This window comes from Siphateles boraxobius, unplaced genomic scaffold, assembly GCF_051911475.1.
Source record: "Siphateles boraxobius isolate OS27281-9 unplaced genomic scaffold, OSU_SipBor_1 66, whole genome shotgun sequence".
Lineage (NCBI taxonomy): Eukaryota > Metazoa > Chordata > Actinopteri > Cypriniformes > Leuciscidae > Siphateles > Siphateles boraxobius.
The window spans coordinates 11,442,062-11,458,710 of record NW_027509193.1 but is presented as its reverse complement, the minus strand read 5'-3'; the positions used below and the strand labels follow the sequence as shown (position 1 = coordinate 11,458,710).

The 16,649-nt window shown below is 40.8% G+C and overlaps 1 protein-coding gene across 2 annotated transcripts in view; it reads right to left on the bottom strand.

The window, feature by feature from the left end:
* Position 1: 1 nt before the first annotated feature.
* The window catches only part of fam171a2a (family with sequence similarity 171 member A2a), a 44,110-nt gene continuing 27,462 nt past the window's right edge, over positions 2-16,649 (bottom strand). The window contains exons 4-8 of one of the 2 annotated variants that reach the window (XM_077212204.1): positions 12,058-12,216; positions 11,664-11,843; positions 5,088-5,201; positions 4,704-4,824; positions 2-3,321 (exon numbers count right to left, since the gene is read on the bottom strand). In XM_077212204.1, the coding sequence (XP_077068319.1) occupies positions 1,785-3,321; positions 4,704-4,824; positions 5,088-5,201; positions 11,664-11,843; positions 12,058-12,216 (2,111 nt within the window). In that variant the 3' untranslated portion in view covers positions 2-1,784. Of the gene's footprint in view, positions 3,322-4,703; positions 4,831-5,087; positions 5,202-11,663; positions 11,844-12,057; positions 12,217-16,649 lie in introns of both variants that reach the window. The other variant, XM_077212203.1, reaches the window with a different exon arrangement.

Sequence of the window (16,649 nt, the reverse complement as noted above, 5' to 3'; positions counted from 1 at the left end):
ATTTAATAAAACATATTTATTTAGTTTATGTTAAGTAAAACCAAAAACAAGGATAGGGGTGCACTGCAAACTGCTCCAAGTTCAGTTGCCAAATGCTTTTATGTGAAAATCTCAACTTTAGAGGTGATGTACAGATCCAAATGATAAGATTATAATGCAAAATGTTTTTCAAAATGTATTTTGTAACCATTAATGTATAATATAAAATATATAATTCTTTAACATAACTTATTTAATGATGTAGGAACATCTCTAAAACAATCTATAACTTTCCAGGAAGTAGAGGGCACATGTGAAAATTCAGCAGTTCATTTGAAGAGGAATGGTGAGCGACTTCTGTCGGTACATAGTAGGTTCTCATTGAGTGTATAATAATGTATTCAATGGTAACTGGCTAATGCTTCACATGTTATGCGGGCAAGGCTTAAAGTCAGTATTACAATAAAATGTCAACTACTTAACGAAAATAACAGGTACGAGTGTGATATATAAATAGTTTGGCTAGGAACCAGAGGCCGAAGGTGATTGGTTACAATCAGACAAAAATAAAATGCATAAAACAAAAGTGAGGGTGTACATTTACTAAGGTGTTATTTACAAATAAGTGGTTCACAGAGTTTAATAAGAGCGCTTAAACAATACTTGTTTAAAAAAAAATTGACAATTTGTTTTTTGTAAATTCATCCATGCACATCCATATAAAACACAATCTGTATCTTCAGTCACACACAAAAATGCCATAAAAAAGGTTAAATTTTTTACTTCCACAGTTAACAGTTGCAGTGGTTCTGATTTCTGGCAAAAATTCTGATGCACTGCAGCAAAGATTAGTCTGAAAACATTTTCACAGGTGTCCAAGGTAAGTCCCTCAAAACACAATTCCTATTGCTGCACCGATCCAACAGGAAGGCTTATTCAGATTACACAGTGTGTTCTGTATATAAGCAGAACCTTTTTATTCATATCTAAAAGTAGCTTTCCTACCCAAAACAGTCTCCATAAACATATATATTTTTAAAAATGGCACACTGGTTTTAGATCAGTACAAAAGGGGAACTTTTACCAACAGTACAAAATACAGTGTCATTATCTGTCAACCACTAGGATTCAATAAGTCACATAGGAGTAAACACAAATTTATTTAGCAAGCATTTCACCCGTTTGTGAAATGTACTATTTCCACACATCTTAATGGTTCAGGTCTAAATAAACATTTCATTTGTTCATATGACTAAGTAAACCACTACAATAAAATAAATCTAAACTGATAAAATCTCTTAAATCTTACAACAGCCCATATTTTCATCAATATCAAATTCATATTCTTTCCATTCAAATTTCTTTTGAAAAGGAAAAAGCTTTTTAAGGCTTATGGATTGCTTCCCAAAGTCAGTTTTAAAATGGCTCATCACAATTCTTACAAAAAACTGGTATCACTTAAGGAGAGCGAGACAACATCTTGAGTGCAGATTCAAAGTTACGAATCCCTCTGGCCTCTTGATCTGCTGCTAGAACAACATCAGATGTCCATCTAAAGGACATCTAAGCGTGTGTGAGGACTTCAAATGCTTCTTTACAAGCGACATTCAGTGCTAATTCTTGGTACCTAGTCTTGATGGTTGGAACTGATACCTCACTCAGGTAAGTGCCATGTCTCTTATTGTGCTTTTCATCCAACTTTTTTCTCCAGCTATTCATCTTTACACCTCATCACTAATGAGCATCTATGCAAAAGAAGGGTATAGCCAAGACGGTGCCATAATTAGTCCTGGACAGCATGTGAGTTACTTGACATTGAACACTATGAGGGGCCTCTCTTCACGCTTTTGCCAGGGGCTCTTCTTATTCTCGCCGTCGTCATCTTTGTCGTCGGCTTCGTTGTCATCATCAGGACTGGTGACTGAGTCTCTCTGGACCTCGCTGGCACTACTGCGGGTGCTGTTGTCACGACTGCGGCCCTTACGAGGAAACGTCCCACCTCTGGACTCCGAGGTCTCGTCAAGCAGTGGTGCTGTGGAGTTCTCCTCAGGTGAGTACATGGCTGGATGTCCCTCACTGCTTGAGTCTGGCGTTTCAATAACGGGAAGCTTGGAATAAATCTTTCCATGAGCTTTTCTTTCACCTCCCTCCTTCACCTTGCCCTCCTCTTTTGTTTTTTGGTGAGTAGATTTCCCTGAACTCATGGGGATTCTTTTAGTGCGGTGGTCCTGGGCTAGATTGCTGGGGCCCACGGGTGCACGCAAGGCTTCATTGCTCAGCTCAATGTAGGAGTGTCTAACAAGAGAGTTTGAACGGCCATCAAGGGAAACAAACCAGGCACGGGGGTGCGGCTTTACCCCTAGCTCCAGCAGCTTCTTCTCTGTTATTGCTTGCAGCTCTCCATTCATTTGTGCAATAGTAGAGTCATTGAAAAGGACAGGAATACGGACGGGGTTTGTGGATTGTTCAGATCCCCAGTTCTCCTCTGAAGGTCCCTCTGCCTCTTGCTGGCTAGACTCTTCCTCTTCCTTTTCTTGCCTGGCCTGCTGCTGCTGTTGCTTTTGGTGTTGATTCTGTTGCCGTGGCAGTGTCATGCTAACCTGGATGCCCTCCATATCATGCTGCAGCTGTTGTTGCCTTTCCATGGCCTGCTCCACAGCTGACAGGTCAGAGGACAGATGCATGTAATGTGCAGGGATGACCAGTGTGGGCACCATGCTGTGGTACATGCTCTCCTTCATCTGCTCCATGGAGTGACAGAAGATCAGCTGGCCAGGCTGGGTGTTGACAGAACTGGGCCGAGTAAGGGGATCCCCTGCTGATGCATAATACTCTGGAGGTTTGCTGTCCTGACTGTGATCCTGATAGTGACCAGAAAACGGTGGCAAAAGTGGAGGTGGAGACGGTGGGTCTGACGAATAGCCCTGGTTGTCTTTAGCACTATGGTGATGGTATCTGCGCTCATCGGAGTCCTCAGCAGAGCTGTAACCTTTGCTGTAGTCGTCCTGTAGAAGCGGATTTCGAGTTCCTGAGTTTGAAGAGTGAGTAGCCTTCAATGGGAAGCTCTCTCCTCGCTTTGTGTCAGCATTCATCCTGGAATTGCACTGCCTCTGGGTAGGCCCATGTCTGAAGAAGTCCTCTCGAGAGCTGTGGAGATCACGGTTGGAGGAAAGTTCAGATTTGATGCCGTCATGGTCACCGGCTGAGGAGGCTGTCTCCACGTGTCCACCACTGATGAGATTGAGGTGGCAAGTGGATGTGCCCTGGTCTCTCTTTGAACTCTCCAGAGTGGATGAGGGGTGCATTTTTCGACTATGGTGCCGAGGTTTCAGACATCGCCTCCTAGAAAAATAATAACAATCTCTGTTAGGTATTATTTCACCAAGTACTGTGTGTGTGTGTGTGTGTGTGTGTGTGTGTGTGTGTGTGTGTATCTATATATATATATATATATATATATATATATATATATATATATATATATATATATATTAGGCAGTTATGTTAACAAAAAATATTAAATGTTTTCTTTATTATATATGTACTACAGTTTTGCAAAAAGACAAATACAAATTAAGTTTAGTGTCTTGCTCAATTTACTCATGGAACTGATCTTGCCATGACATATTCTAGGGCTGCCCCAGACTAAAGATTTTTCTAGTCGACAAGTAGTCGTTCATTTAAGCAGTTAGTCGACTAATTGCATGTTTATTTTTAATTAAATATATACTGAGGAGAACACTAAACCATAAAGAGCCTTTAATATATAGGCATAATATAGCCTATTCAGTGCTCAAGTGCACATAAAGCTTGCTGCAAAGCAATGAATGTGTCGGAAAAAATAGCAAGGAGACATTTTATTCATTTATTAATAAACTATTATTTTCTGAGTTGGTGTTGGCTGCAAAGATGCTTTTTCAGATGCAGTTCACGATGCTGATTTGCCATTTCCACAGTACAGTGGATGCGCCTATAGAGATAAATGTATCTTTCATACGGATTACATAAGCAGAAAGTATTTCTTTTCATTTTGAATTGGTTCGTTTAACAGTAGACATTTCAAGTTTTCTATAGATATATTTATCATGTCAGTTAGGCAAGTACCCTAAACGCTGAGTTCATTTTTGTTAAGCGCTTCAGTACACAGAGACGGCAGAAAACGCATCCTGTTGGTTTTCTTTATTTTATAAAAGCACAAAGTTTTCTTGTTATTGTGAGTTATACCAATAAAAGTAGACCCTTTATAGTTTTCAGAGAAAATGTAAGTGATCACACCGGTGCCTCCATGTCATGCAGTAAGTGTGCTATACTTTATCTTCCAAACTCCGCCCAAACACATGAATATGCGTTGTACTTGAAAATGCGAATACATTTATCTAGGTTAACATTAGAGTGAGCAGCCAGGTAAAGTTGCTACTTGCATGTTTCAAATGATGAGCCATATTTAATGTTTAGATTTCCTGTCCGACATACTGTAATTATCACAAAAGAACCAACGTTAACAATCTGTCCCTCTCACAGACTTCGTCACTAGTTTTTTTTTCCCAGTGACTAACCGACTAATAAAGTTTTGGTCAACTAAGCCTCTTCTAAGCGACTGACGCTTAGTCTTCTATTAGGGGCAGCCCTGGTTGATTCAAAACTTGCAATGGCCAAGCCTGCAAGGATGAGCTATTAATCACTTTTTCGGGCACACAACAAACATGCACACAGAGCGACAATACCTGCAGTAGTACAGTAGTAAACACAGCAGAATAAGCACTAGCAGGGCCATGGCACCCAGAATCGCTAGCAGGAAAATGGTGTGGTAGGTAGTGATGTCTCTCAGACCAGAGGTGTTCAGTCCTGTTCCTTCAACACAGAAGTATTTTTATTTTCCCATTTCTTAAGCATTAAAAAATTAAACCAACCATGTTTAGAAATTAATGTTATAAAAATATGAAAATTTATATTTAACAAAATTCTAATCTAAATTTATTTCATTGTTTAAAGTCATTGTGTTACTGATCCAGAAAAATCGGAAACTTAAGAATATTAAGTATATCCTAAAAAAATGTCTCTTATTTGTCATACAACATAACATGCCATGTAACTGCTGCTGTCCTCACCTGAGGCTGAGGGAAATGCTGCAAGCCAGTATCCTAAATTTGGAGCCACAAAACTCCATGTCATCTGAGTGCCCTCTTTTTTAATGTATCCAGCACCACTTCTGATCCATAGACCTGCAGCAAACCAGGACTTCATTACAAAATGAGCAGACATGGATAAATGCAATAAAATCTTGCTTCAGCGTACAGGAAAAGCTCAATTTAATGTTAATGGGCAGTGTGCCAGGGACCGATTAGACCCAAACCGTGCCATATTACACGTCCAATAGCTTTTCTTCATTAAAAAGTTATTTTAGGATCAGTCTAGGTTACCATTGAATATTAAAAATCACACCAATAATGGAATACCATTATGAATACACATAATGGAATGGTGCACCAAGGCAGGGCAGCGAGGGGCACAAATTTTGCAATAAGCCCTTAGGCCAGACAAATGAGCACAGAGAGTTAATATGTTCTGACAGGGTGAACCCTGACAAATACGATTTCAAATGTCTCCCTCCACTAAAGATGAAATGCTCTCCCTGTGCTAGACTGGAGCATACAAATTGGACCTGCTGTATATAGTAGTAAAAAACAACAACAAAATTAAATTATTAGACCCTGATGCTTTTTGTCTATTAAATATTACTTATTTAAGATTTAAAATTTAACTGCTTTGTGCACTTTCAACTCTACAGCAGAATCCTAAATACCAAACCTTGACACAAAAACAGACCCATGCAATGTGTAATTATGCACACTAGAAGGTGCTATGTGTTCAGCTCAGCAGGGGCTTTCCTAGTAAGCTCCTTGAAGTACCATGTGCATTGCATTCCCTGTCTCTGTATGGGTTACTTCCTCTGTGATCTGTCTCCAAAACAAACAGGGCCTTAGTAGTCACATGGCAAATTTCAGCAACACAATGAATGTTTTCATAATCCAAAAACATTGGGGCATTCAGGCCCCACCTTTTTTTAGATAAAGCAGAGGGCTGGGACTCAGAAGTCGGTGACATCATGTAAATTTGTGCTGTGTTAGTATATGAGACTCGGTGACTAAGGGCTTTGGGTTGTGCTTTGAGAATGGAACCGCCTTCTCATTTATATTCCCAACATCCACGTTTCTACAGTCTACAGAGCAAAGTCTTAGACAATACACACTTTTGTAGTTTACAGCCAGATGCGTCCATCACATGGTCAAAGACACACTTACGGAAGGATTATATCTGCCCACACACTCAAGTATACAGGATCATGACTCTTCTCTCTGACCACCCCCACACACTAAATATTCAGGGTTTTCTTTCTCTAAATCTGTCCAGCATTCTCCATCTAGATTTATAACAAGATAGACTTTTCCACATCCTTGTAACCATTGGGCACTGTTTGAGCAGCTCCATGTACTAAGCTACTATGTGCTCTAAAATCTTTCTTTCCTTTGCTCTAAGTCAAGTCTACCTTATCACTCATGTCTGAAAAATATCTAGACAAGACTAAATTATAGTTGAATTGTTTTTTCATGTTCGAAGGAATCACAATATATGATATATAATAAATAATTGATTACAGATTTATGAATGTATGATTCATACACTACCATTCAAAACTTTGAGGTCGGTACGATTTTATAATGATTTTGAAAAATGTCTTATGCTCACCAAGGCTGCATAAAAAAAAAAGAATTCCTATAAAGTAATATTGTGAAATATTATTACAATTTAAATTAGAATTATTTATGAATTATCGCCAATGTCAGGTGTGTGCAGGTAGCTGAAGACGAGGATGCAGGAACTTCAAAGTAGTTGATTTATTTACAAAATAAACTTCAGGAACATACAAGAACAAAATAACAAACTCCAGGAATTCAGAGACACAACCATACAAGAAGGACGACGACCAACAAACACTGAGGGAAAACACAGGGCTTAAAAGAACTGGGACTAATGGGATAATTAACTGAACACAGGTGAAGAAACTGAACACAAACGAGGAGCGGGAAAACTAACAGGACTGAACCAAAATCACAAAGACAGGGGGAAACCAGATCACAAAACAGAACTTAATAACAGGACTAAAACACATTGAAACATGACAGTACCTCCCCCCTCCCCGAAGGCGCGTCCTCGCACCGTATAACATCCAAAGGGGTGGGAGGGTGGGCGCCCTAGAGGCTGACGAGGGCGTGGTGGTACAGGAACAGGAAGCCTCCAGGGCGGAGCTGGTAGCTCAGGGCCAGGGCGGAGCTGTCGGACCCTCGGGCATCCAGGGCGGAGCTGTCGGACCCTCGGGCGTCCAGGGCGGAGCTGTCGGACCCTCGGGCGTCCAGGGCGGAGCTGTCGGACCCTCGGGCGTCCAGGGCGGAGCTGGTAGCTCAGGGAACTGGGGTGGAACAGGCTGTGGACGTGGCCACGGCGGCGCAGGCTGTGGGCGCGTCCAGGGCGGAGCTGTCGGACCCTCGGGCGTCCAGGGCGGAGCTGTCGGACCCTCGGGCGTCCAGGGCGGAGCTGTCGGACCCTCGGGCGTCCAGGGCGGAGCTGTCGGACCCTCGGGCGTCCAGGGCGGAGCTGTCGGACCCTCGGGCGTCCAGGGCGGAGCTGTCGGACCCTCGGGCATCCAGGGCGGAGCTGTCGGACCCTCGGGCGTCCAGGGCGGAGCTGACCCTTCGGGTGGCCATGGCAGAACTGGACGGGGCCAGCACATCATGGGGCTCGGAACTGGACGGGGCCAGCACATCATGGGGCTCGGAACTGGACGGGGCCAGCACATCATGGGCTCGGAACCGGACGGGGCCAGCACATCATGGGGCTCGGAACCGGACGGGGCCAGCACATCATGGGACTCGGAACCGGACGGGGCCAGCACATCATGGGACTCGGAACCGGACGGGGCCAGCACATCATGGGACTCGGAACCGGACGGGGCCAGCACATCATGGGACTCGGAACCGAACGGGGCCAGCACATCATGGGACTCGGAACCGGACGGGGCCAGCACATCATGGGACTCGGAACTGGACGGGACCAGCGGCGACGGAAACTCTGGGCTGGACGTGGAAGTACAACCTGGGACTGAAGACCGGAGAGGGAAAACTGATTTGAACGCTGATCGCATGGATTGGAGCGCCGGATCCGCCATTTTTGCCCCCACGTCCCTACTGTTAGAAACCAGCTTGCGGGCTCGGGGCCACACAAGAGTCTCAGGCTGAACAGCAGGGAAGCGAGGAACCCCTGGGGCTGGCTCTGTGCTGGAATGAAACTCTGGCTGGATGGTTGTCGCGACGTGACGTGCAGGCTTGGGAAGACTGATGTGGAATGCAGGCTCGGTGGGTTTGCGTGGATTTCAGGCTGAATGTCTCCTACGGTAAAAGTTGAGCCGCTCAACCAGAGGGCATGGTCTATGTATTGAGCCAGGGAAAAATGAATCTTCCCACCTGGCAAACAAGACCGGATAGGTTCATTTAAACCTATCCTAAATAAGTCCTTAAGAGCCACATCATTGAAGTCCAACAGATGAGAGCGTTCACAAAACTCTACCACATAATCCTCTATGGTGAGGTCTCCTTGACGCAGGCTCAGCAGAGACAGAACTGCTGGATCCATACCGTCGAATATCTGTTTCCTGTTGGAGGCTTCCACTCGAGGTTTTTTTTCTTTTTTTTCTTTTAAGGGTTGGTCATTCTGTCAGGTGTGTGTGCAGGTAGCTGAAGACGAGGATGCAGGAACTTCAAAGTAGTTGATTTATTTACAAAATAAACTTCAGGAACATACAGGAACAAAATAACGAACATACAGGAACAAAATAACAAACTCCAGGAATTCAGAGACACAACCATACAAGGACGACGACCAACAAACACTGAGGGAAAACACAGGGCTTAAAAGAACTGGGACTAATGGGATAATTAACTGAACACAGGTGAAGAAAATGAACACAAACGAGGAGCGGGAAAACTAACAGGACTGAACCAAAATCACAAAGACAGGGGGAAACCAGATCACAAAACAGAACTTAATAACAGGACTAAAACACATTGAAACATGACAGCCAATGATATTTTAACCAGTATATTAAAATGATTTCTGAAGGATCATGTGACACTGAAGACTGGAGTAATGCTAAAAATTTAGCTTTATCAACAGGAATAAATTGCATTTGAAAATATATTCAAATAGAAAACAGTTAATTTATATTCAAATAATATAACACAATATTATAGCAAATGTTCACGATATGATAATAGTACATGTCAATATCGTGATAAAATCGCCATACCGGCATACCGCTACAACCCTAATTGTGGGTCATCTTTAATTACTGTACTTATATTACCCACCAAGACCAGTTCAGGAAATCAAGCTGAAAATGACATGCATGCAATCACACATGGCAAAGGGACCAAGACGTTGTGGCACTGCATACTGAAATGGGTGGGTAAAAGGGTGAGCTGGGATTAGGTTGCCATAGACTAAGCTGCTTAGTCTAAAATCATTTGAGATTTCTCTGTGGAGCTAAGAGAGGCTAAATTAATCTTTTACCACATTTTAGGACAAAGTCCAGACATTAGGGAGAAGAACTGAAAAAAAACGCCCGGACACCCTGGAATGACATGTGTAACTATATCAAGAGCAATCTAAAGGAAATTAAGACCTAAATGTACAGCCAGAAAGTGGGCCGATACCCTCTTCTAGTTGTATTGATTTTTCCACCAGGGCTGTTCTCTTTATTAAGCAGGCACCAGTGAAGGATCTAGGGAATTCTGCAGAGCTTGCCAGGGACTAAATCACATCCTGTTTTGGGAGCTGTGTCATGACAGGGTCAATGTCTGGAGATGATTTCTGCTTTATGAATTGGCATGCTATTATCTCTCCGATGTGAGAAGACTGAACAGCTTTCTTTAATTTGTACTGCACACTCACTTCACCTGCTCTAACTTTATCTGAACCTGCTTAAATAACTCTCAACTAAATTTGGAAAGTTAACAGTCTTTCTCCATCTCTCCTTTACCATATTTTCTTACCTTTTCTCTGCTTCTTGTACACTTAACAATTTATGACCCCCTCTTCCAAATGCTGCCTTAAGCCCTTGTGGTCTTCCTGGAGACGTAATTTTGCATGTACTATGACAAGGGTTTCTAATCCTGCCTCAGAAAAGTCAATGTCATACCGAGATTAGCACCAAGCTGCCCCAACACACTTGTCTGGAAGTTTCTAGTAATCCTGAAGACATTGTTTAGCTGGTAAATGTGTTTAATTAAGATTAGAGATAAACTAGACCACTATTGAATCTGGATCAGCAAAAAGGGGTGCATCAAGAGAACATGGTGCCCCCTAAAGTGGACGTCCGTGATCACCCTCCTAATTATATTGTTAACAAAGTTGCTAGTTTGATTTATATAACTTCATTAAAATTTTCCATATACCAGTGTCCAAATTTACCCAAATTTTGTTAAATGCTGTTTACCCAATAGTATCCAGCTGCAGACCCGCATCACCACCAGTTTCAGAACCCCAGCGCCAGAACCGGAAGTAAGGGGCGGAGCTTACGTTCTAACACCAGCGCCAGGACTGGAAGTGAGGGGCGGAGCTTACGTTCTAAACCGAGTAACGCCACCTAACGTTTTGGAGCGTAATTTGCTTAGACACGAAACGTCATACTTTATAAGTATGTTATAATGATACATTAAGGTACAGTACAATAAGCATTTTAAAACATTGATTTTGTGTAATATAATTGTATACAGTTATCCGTTTCATTGTATTATGAGAGTTAGCTCCTGATCATGATGGTGAAAAATAATGCTTGAAACTTATGGGCATTTTATCCACCTTATTCATGACGAGCTTACTGCGTTTTGAATTATGGGTGGCACTTCCCGTTTGAGGAACTTCCATTCAAAAAGACTGAAACGAATCATTTCAAATCATAAGTTGAAATCACTTTGAAATAGTACCACGCAATGCTGAAGTAATTTTGTTTATTATTATAAAGGCAAAATATGTTACATTATATACATTTCCACAGTAATATTTAACCGTCCGATTTTGAGGTGGAAAGATGCTTTTAAACTTTTAAATGTCCTTTTAATATTAAATGGTTGAAGGGTGAGTAGAATAATGTAATGTCATTGTACACAGTTTAAAAAATATATATTATTGCTAGTCTTTCACTGATTGTTTACAGCTTAACGGAAGTTACACCCATAATTCGTGCAAAGCGTCATGCGTAGGAGTAATGTGGATATAAAATATACTTTATATCACAAGAACATGTGCAGCATGCATTTTTCTTTATGTAAAATAATGTCAAAAATCTAAAAAAAGAGAGAGAAAATTCGGCATTGTTTTAAAAGAAACTATTAAAATGTGTACAACAAATCACCAATTCACCCCTAGGCCCATTTTATCATGACAAGTATACATTTAACTTACAATGTATCAAATGAGGAACTCACTCTCAGGCCCATTTTGTCCTTACATTCTTGCAAAAATAACTATAATGCAATAATAATTCCGCCCCTCCCTCACTTCCGGTTCTGGCGCTGGGGTTCTGAAACTGGTGGTGCAACGGGTCTGCAGCTGGATAGATCTCTGTTTACCTGTTCTGTCCTCGAACCTCCAGACTGGGACACTAGTGGCAGTTTTGAGAGGAGAGTCAGAAGGAAGGGGGATAGAGATGTGAATGGCTTCTGACACCTGGACCTCAGTGCCATTTGGCCCAGTGAGCTGAGCACACATTGCAGCTAGTGCAGTTAGCTCCACCCAGCTACTGTTGGTTCCTGAATCAGAAGTAATATCAGAAAATGGATTACACTCCATGAAGCCACAATTGCAAGGCTCTGTTACTACATTATTCTACACAATGATGAATGATTAAAGTGAGTGAGTGAGGGTGTGTATGTGTATGTGTGTGTCCATATGTCCATAATGGCCAGATAGATGGGTAACTTCACAGAAACATATCTCTTTGAAGAGGTGTTTGGATAAACTCACCCGTTGAGTTGTTCTCCAAGGCGAGGGGGTAGGGGAAGCCCCCAAGCTCATATTGACTGCGGGAAGAGGTGAGCATTGCAGAGAGTGTGATTTGGGAGCTGTTTAGTGTTGGTCTGATGGCTCTCCTCTGAATCTGTACCCATGACTGTCTCCGGGATCCTAGACAACAGAGAAAAAGACTTTTACTTTTTAAATGTATAGGTATAGTGAGTAAGAATGGATTCATTGTAAAGAATTTATAGATTCTGTTTATGATATGGTACCGAGTCATACATATTTCTCATATTATTTCACGTTATTTCACGTTTTCACATCCAAAACAACACATCAAAACCCTAATAATGAGCTGCTTTTGGTATTTGTCGTTTCCTGCATTCACTCATGAATGCAGTTTTATAGGATTCAGTAACCACTTCCTTTAACCAGTGTTGCTGTTATAATGAGCAAGTGATTCAACCTCTCTCTGCTATGGCCAATCCTCTCTTGCCAGTCAGAAGGAGAAATTGTGGGGCAGGATAATTCCAAGTAATTGCTAAAATACCGCAAGGTTATAAAATGTTTCCCAGAACTATAGAATTCTTCAAAGTTTCCTGAAACATTTTACAAAAATAATCCAGAGTTCAGAATCCACACGGCAGTAATCCCTTCCCCTCCTCCTTGGCTTGCTTAGTCTGCGAGAGGCAAATCGAAAGCCCTAAAAATACAAGCGTGTATCTCTCACTGTAGGCTGTCTGCTCTGATTAGTGCTGGGTTAGCTGATCACTGATCGGCCCAGACATTCAGGATAGTGTGGCTGCAGTGGCAGTGCTTGAGGACCGTTGGAAGCTGCAGGCCTTGATATTCCCTCTTTGTTGATAACTCTTTTGGTCACAGTTATTCATTTACTTACCATATCCATCTCTTGATGAGAGGAGAAACTAATACAGTGCAAATCATCCAAAGGAATATCCAAAATTAAACCCTATACCAATTCTCTGACCATCTATCTTTGAGCAACAGAAACACACATGTATACCCGCATTTAACCCTTTCACAAGTAAGTTTAAAATATTCTAACTGACCCCCCAGCGTGAGTTTTTCAAGGCGACCGTTATTTAGAACTTGTCACTTTAATGTTTCCATGGTGACGCGTCATTGCTTGTCAGTGGCACAGCGCAACTACAACACAGCGCTGAATGAATGATGATCTGCTTTTATGTAATTTTTCCTTTTTTATTAAAAATATACACAAATGTATTAGCTATAGCATGAAACACTGATATTCCGATTGTCAAATATGTTCAAGTGGATGTGTTTTGTTGTTTAAACACCTTTATAACGATCACGTTAGTTGAGCTGTATGCGCAATGGGCGGCGCCATGTTAGTTTGTTTCACAGTTCAGAGAATCGGATCTGTTGGATTTACACGTCAATTCCTCCACTTCTCACGAAATACATGAAAGTAGGTGGCCGGTGAACTGGGAGAAGAATAGGATAAAATGTAAAGCTACTTACACAATGTGTATCTGATATGAATAAAAGTGTTGTCTTATTATAATGGAAAGGAAGAAGAATTATTGCCGCTTCCATAAACATCAGTGTGTTTTTTACAAACTCAAAATCATTGTTTTGCTAGTAATTATGTGTATTTAAGTGTCTGAAACCTAAAATAAACATTATGTGGTTAAAAGCACTCAATAGTTGTGATATAGGACAGCACTGAGTGCGTCTGTCTCTGGCTCAGCGCCAGTCAACGCGCGAAAGCACGTTTGAATTTAGCAGTTGATCACGTGATGCACTGACCGTTCTAATCACACCGGTGTGATCGTACGCTCCAGGGACCAGCCAAGACTGATCACACCGGTGTGATCGTACGTGCCAAAGGGTTAAGGCGAGACACTACAGGTGAATAGGGTAACAATTTTAACTTGGATATCACCATGAAACTTTACCAGTTGATTACTCGCATAAATAGGAGAAAAAAAAATATTGCAAGTTTTCTGTAATTTTATGTTTAAATATGCTAATCAGGCTATATCTAATTACATATGCACTAATTTGCATATATTTTGAAATGACAAAGTGAAATTATTTTTGCATTTTGTTGATATATTCAATGAAAAGACATTACCAGAGGGGATTATGAATATCTCTCTATTTTGTTACAATGTAATTCAGAAAATACTGCCAATACAATCAATTGCAATAAATTGATTTCCGCCCTATTTTTATACCCTCGGTATGCTATATCTTTTCTAACTGATTGGACTTACGGTTTTCCTAAAAATGACGATTAAAACTTGGAAAAACTCCCATTGACTTAACATTGCGGAATGTTCAGATTTTCAAACTCCTCAACTGCCAAAAATTCAAATCTAAACTCCTTGAAGCCCTAGACTGAATCAAACTGCCATTCTATATACTATATGAGCCATTGAGACTCATTTAAACTAATAAACTCATCTATCTATGACACTTTCCTATTTACACTTATACTCATAATAAATTAATAAACTCTAAACTTGAACTCTTAAACTCATTTAAACTTATAAACTCTAAACTAATAAACTTGTACACTTATAAACTCATGAATTCATACACTTATGAACTCTTAAACTCATAAATTAATAAACTCTGAACTCTTACTCATTTAAACGTATAAACTCTAAACTCATAAACTTGTACACTTATAAACTCAAGAATTCATCCACTTATGAACTCATGAATTCATAAACTTATAAACTAATACACTTATAAACTCATGAATTCATACACTTAGGGATTTTCATGAATTCATACACTTATGAACTTTTTTAACTCATAAATAGTTCACCATAGCAACCACCCAGAACACCCTAGCCACCGCCTAACAACCACCCAGAACACCCTATCAACCACCCAAAATACCTTAAAAGGCCCTAGCAACACCATAGCAACCACCCCAAATATCTTAGAACACCCTAGCAACACCATAACAACCACCAAGAACACCCTAGCAACACCCAGAACACCCTAGCAAACACCCAGAACACCCTAGCAACCCACTAGAAACACCCTAGCAACTTTAAATTACTTCAAACTATACTTTAAACTTTAAAATACTTTAAACTTTAAACTGTTTAAAACTTTGAACTACTGTCTCGACAAACTTTTTCTAGTTTCTATTGAAAGCCATGAATTACAGACAAAATATGCTTTAGGTACAAGTAAAATACATGTATCACACTGTTTAACATCCAAAACTCATTATTGCTTCATCCATCACTGATCATAACATCCAAATCAAAACATCAAAACCACACATCAACAGTCCATCACACAGGTGAATTATGTATCTGCCCGAGGGACTCACAACCACTTTAGGATCCCACAATTACAGATTTGTTTAGTATTATATAGTAACTATATTATACAAAAACTGAAATGTGTTGTGTAATGTAATTGTTTTGTATATATAGTGTGTAAAGTATAGTATATATGTGATGTATGTACATAATGTCAGAGCGTGTCACGTGACGATTCTGAACGAATCACGTTGTCAGAAATTGGCATCAGCCAATGAGATTGCGCATTTCGAGTTAAATCGCCCATTTTAGTTTCATGATTGGTTGCTGATAAACAGGAAATGACCATATGACCATATCCGACAGCCTTGCAAAGGAGAGAGAGAGAGAGCTTGATAGCGGTATACTGTATGTGATGACAGAGTGCAGACAGCGATCGCGGATCAGCGTGATGATTTAGAACGCCAACTTTTGATGAATTTAGGCAAAATCTACACGCAAACAGACAATGTGTAGTAAAATAAAGACCTAAATGTGTATTTTGGACTTTTTTAGCACAAGTCTGAAAGAAGACATGTTATTGAAGACAAATAGCCCAAAATCTCAAAATTGACCAGTGAAAAAAAAAAAACGATGTTTTTGCCTGCCGTGTTTTGCCTTAAGACAAGTGTGAGATTCAATTAGGCTATAAATGGCAAGGCTAATATGAGCCTACTCACTTTAGGTTTCTGACTCTTAAGTCTAACTGCATAATCGTGGCACTAGTAGCGATTTGCATCTTACATGATGATAAGGAAGGCTGCAACTGTGTCTGGCCAACAAAGCTTCCAATTCCTCTAGGATTGCACATGGATCGGGCTGCAGAGGGGTTTATCCCCTGTAAACCTGACACTGAAAACTATGATTATGCAGTTAAAAAACGGAACAGTCTATTTGGGACTGAAGCATTGCCAATTGGCAAGCCTCCTAAGGGGCTTGGGCATTATGAATTGCTTTGAGAATCCCCTTCATGTGCAGTATCATGTGGTTGGCCTCTTCTGATGGGGCCGTCTACTGTCAGAGAGATGGTTAGTGATAAACCTCACAAATGTCAGTTGGCTTCATGAACAGAATGAACATAGCTATATAAATATATATATATATTCCGTTTAAAATTTCTTGTTGTGTCACAGATTTTCACAGTTTCTAGGTTTCCTTTATTCTCTTTTAGTTGGGGAATTGGGCCTACTTCGAAGGTTAGGGCCTACTACCAACAGGGCAAAACCTTTCTGGTTCAGAGGGGAGTGTTCACTGACACTCATCATTTTTAAGTCGGACAGAGAACTAGAT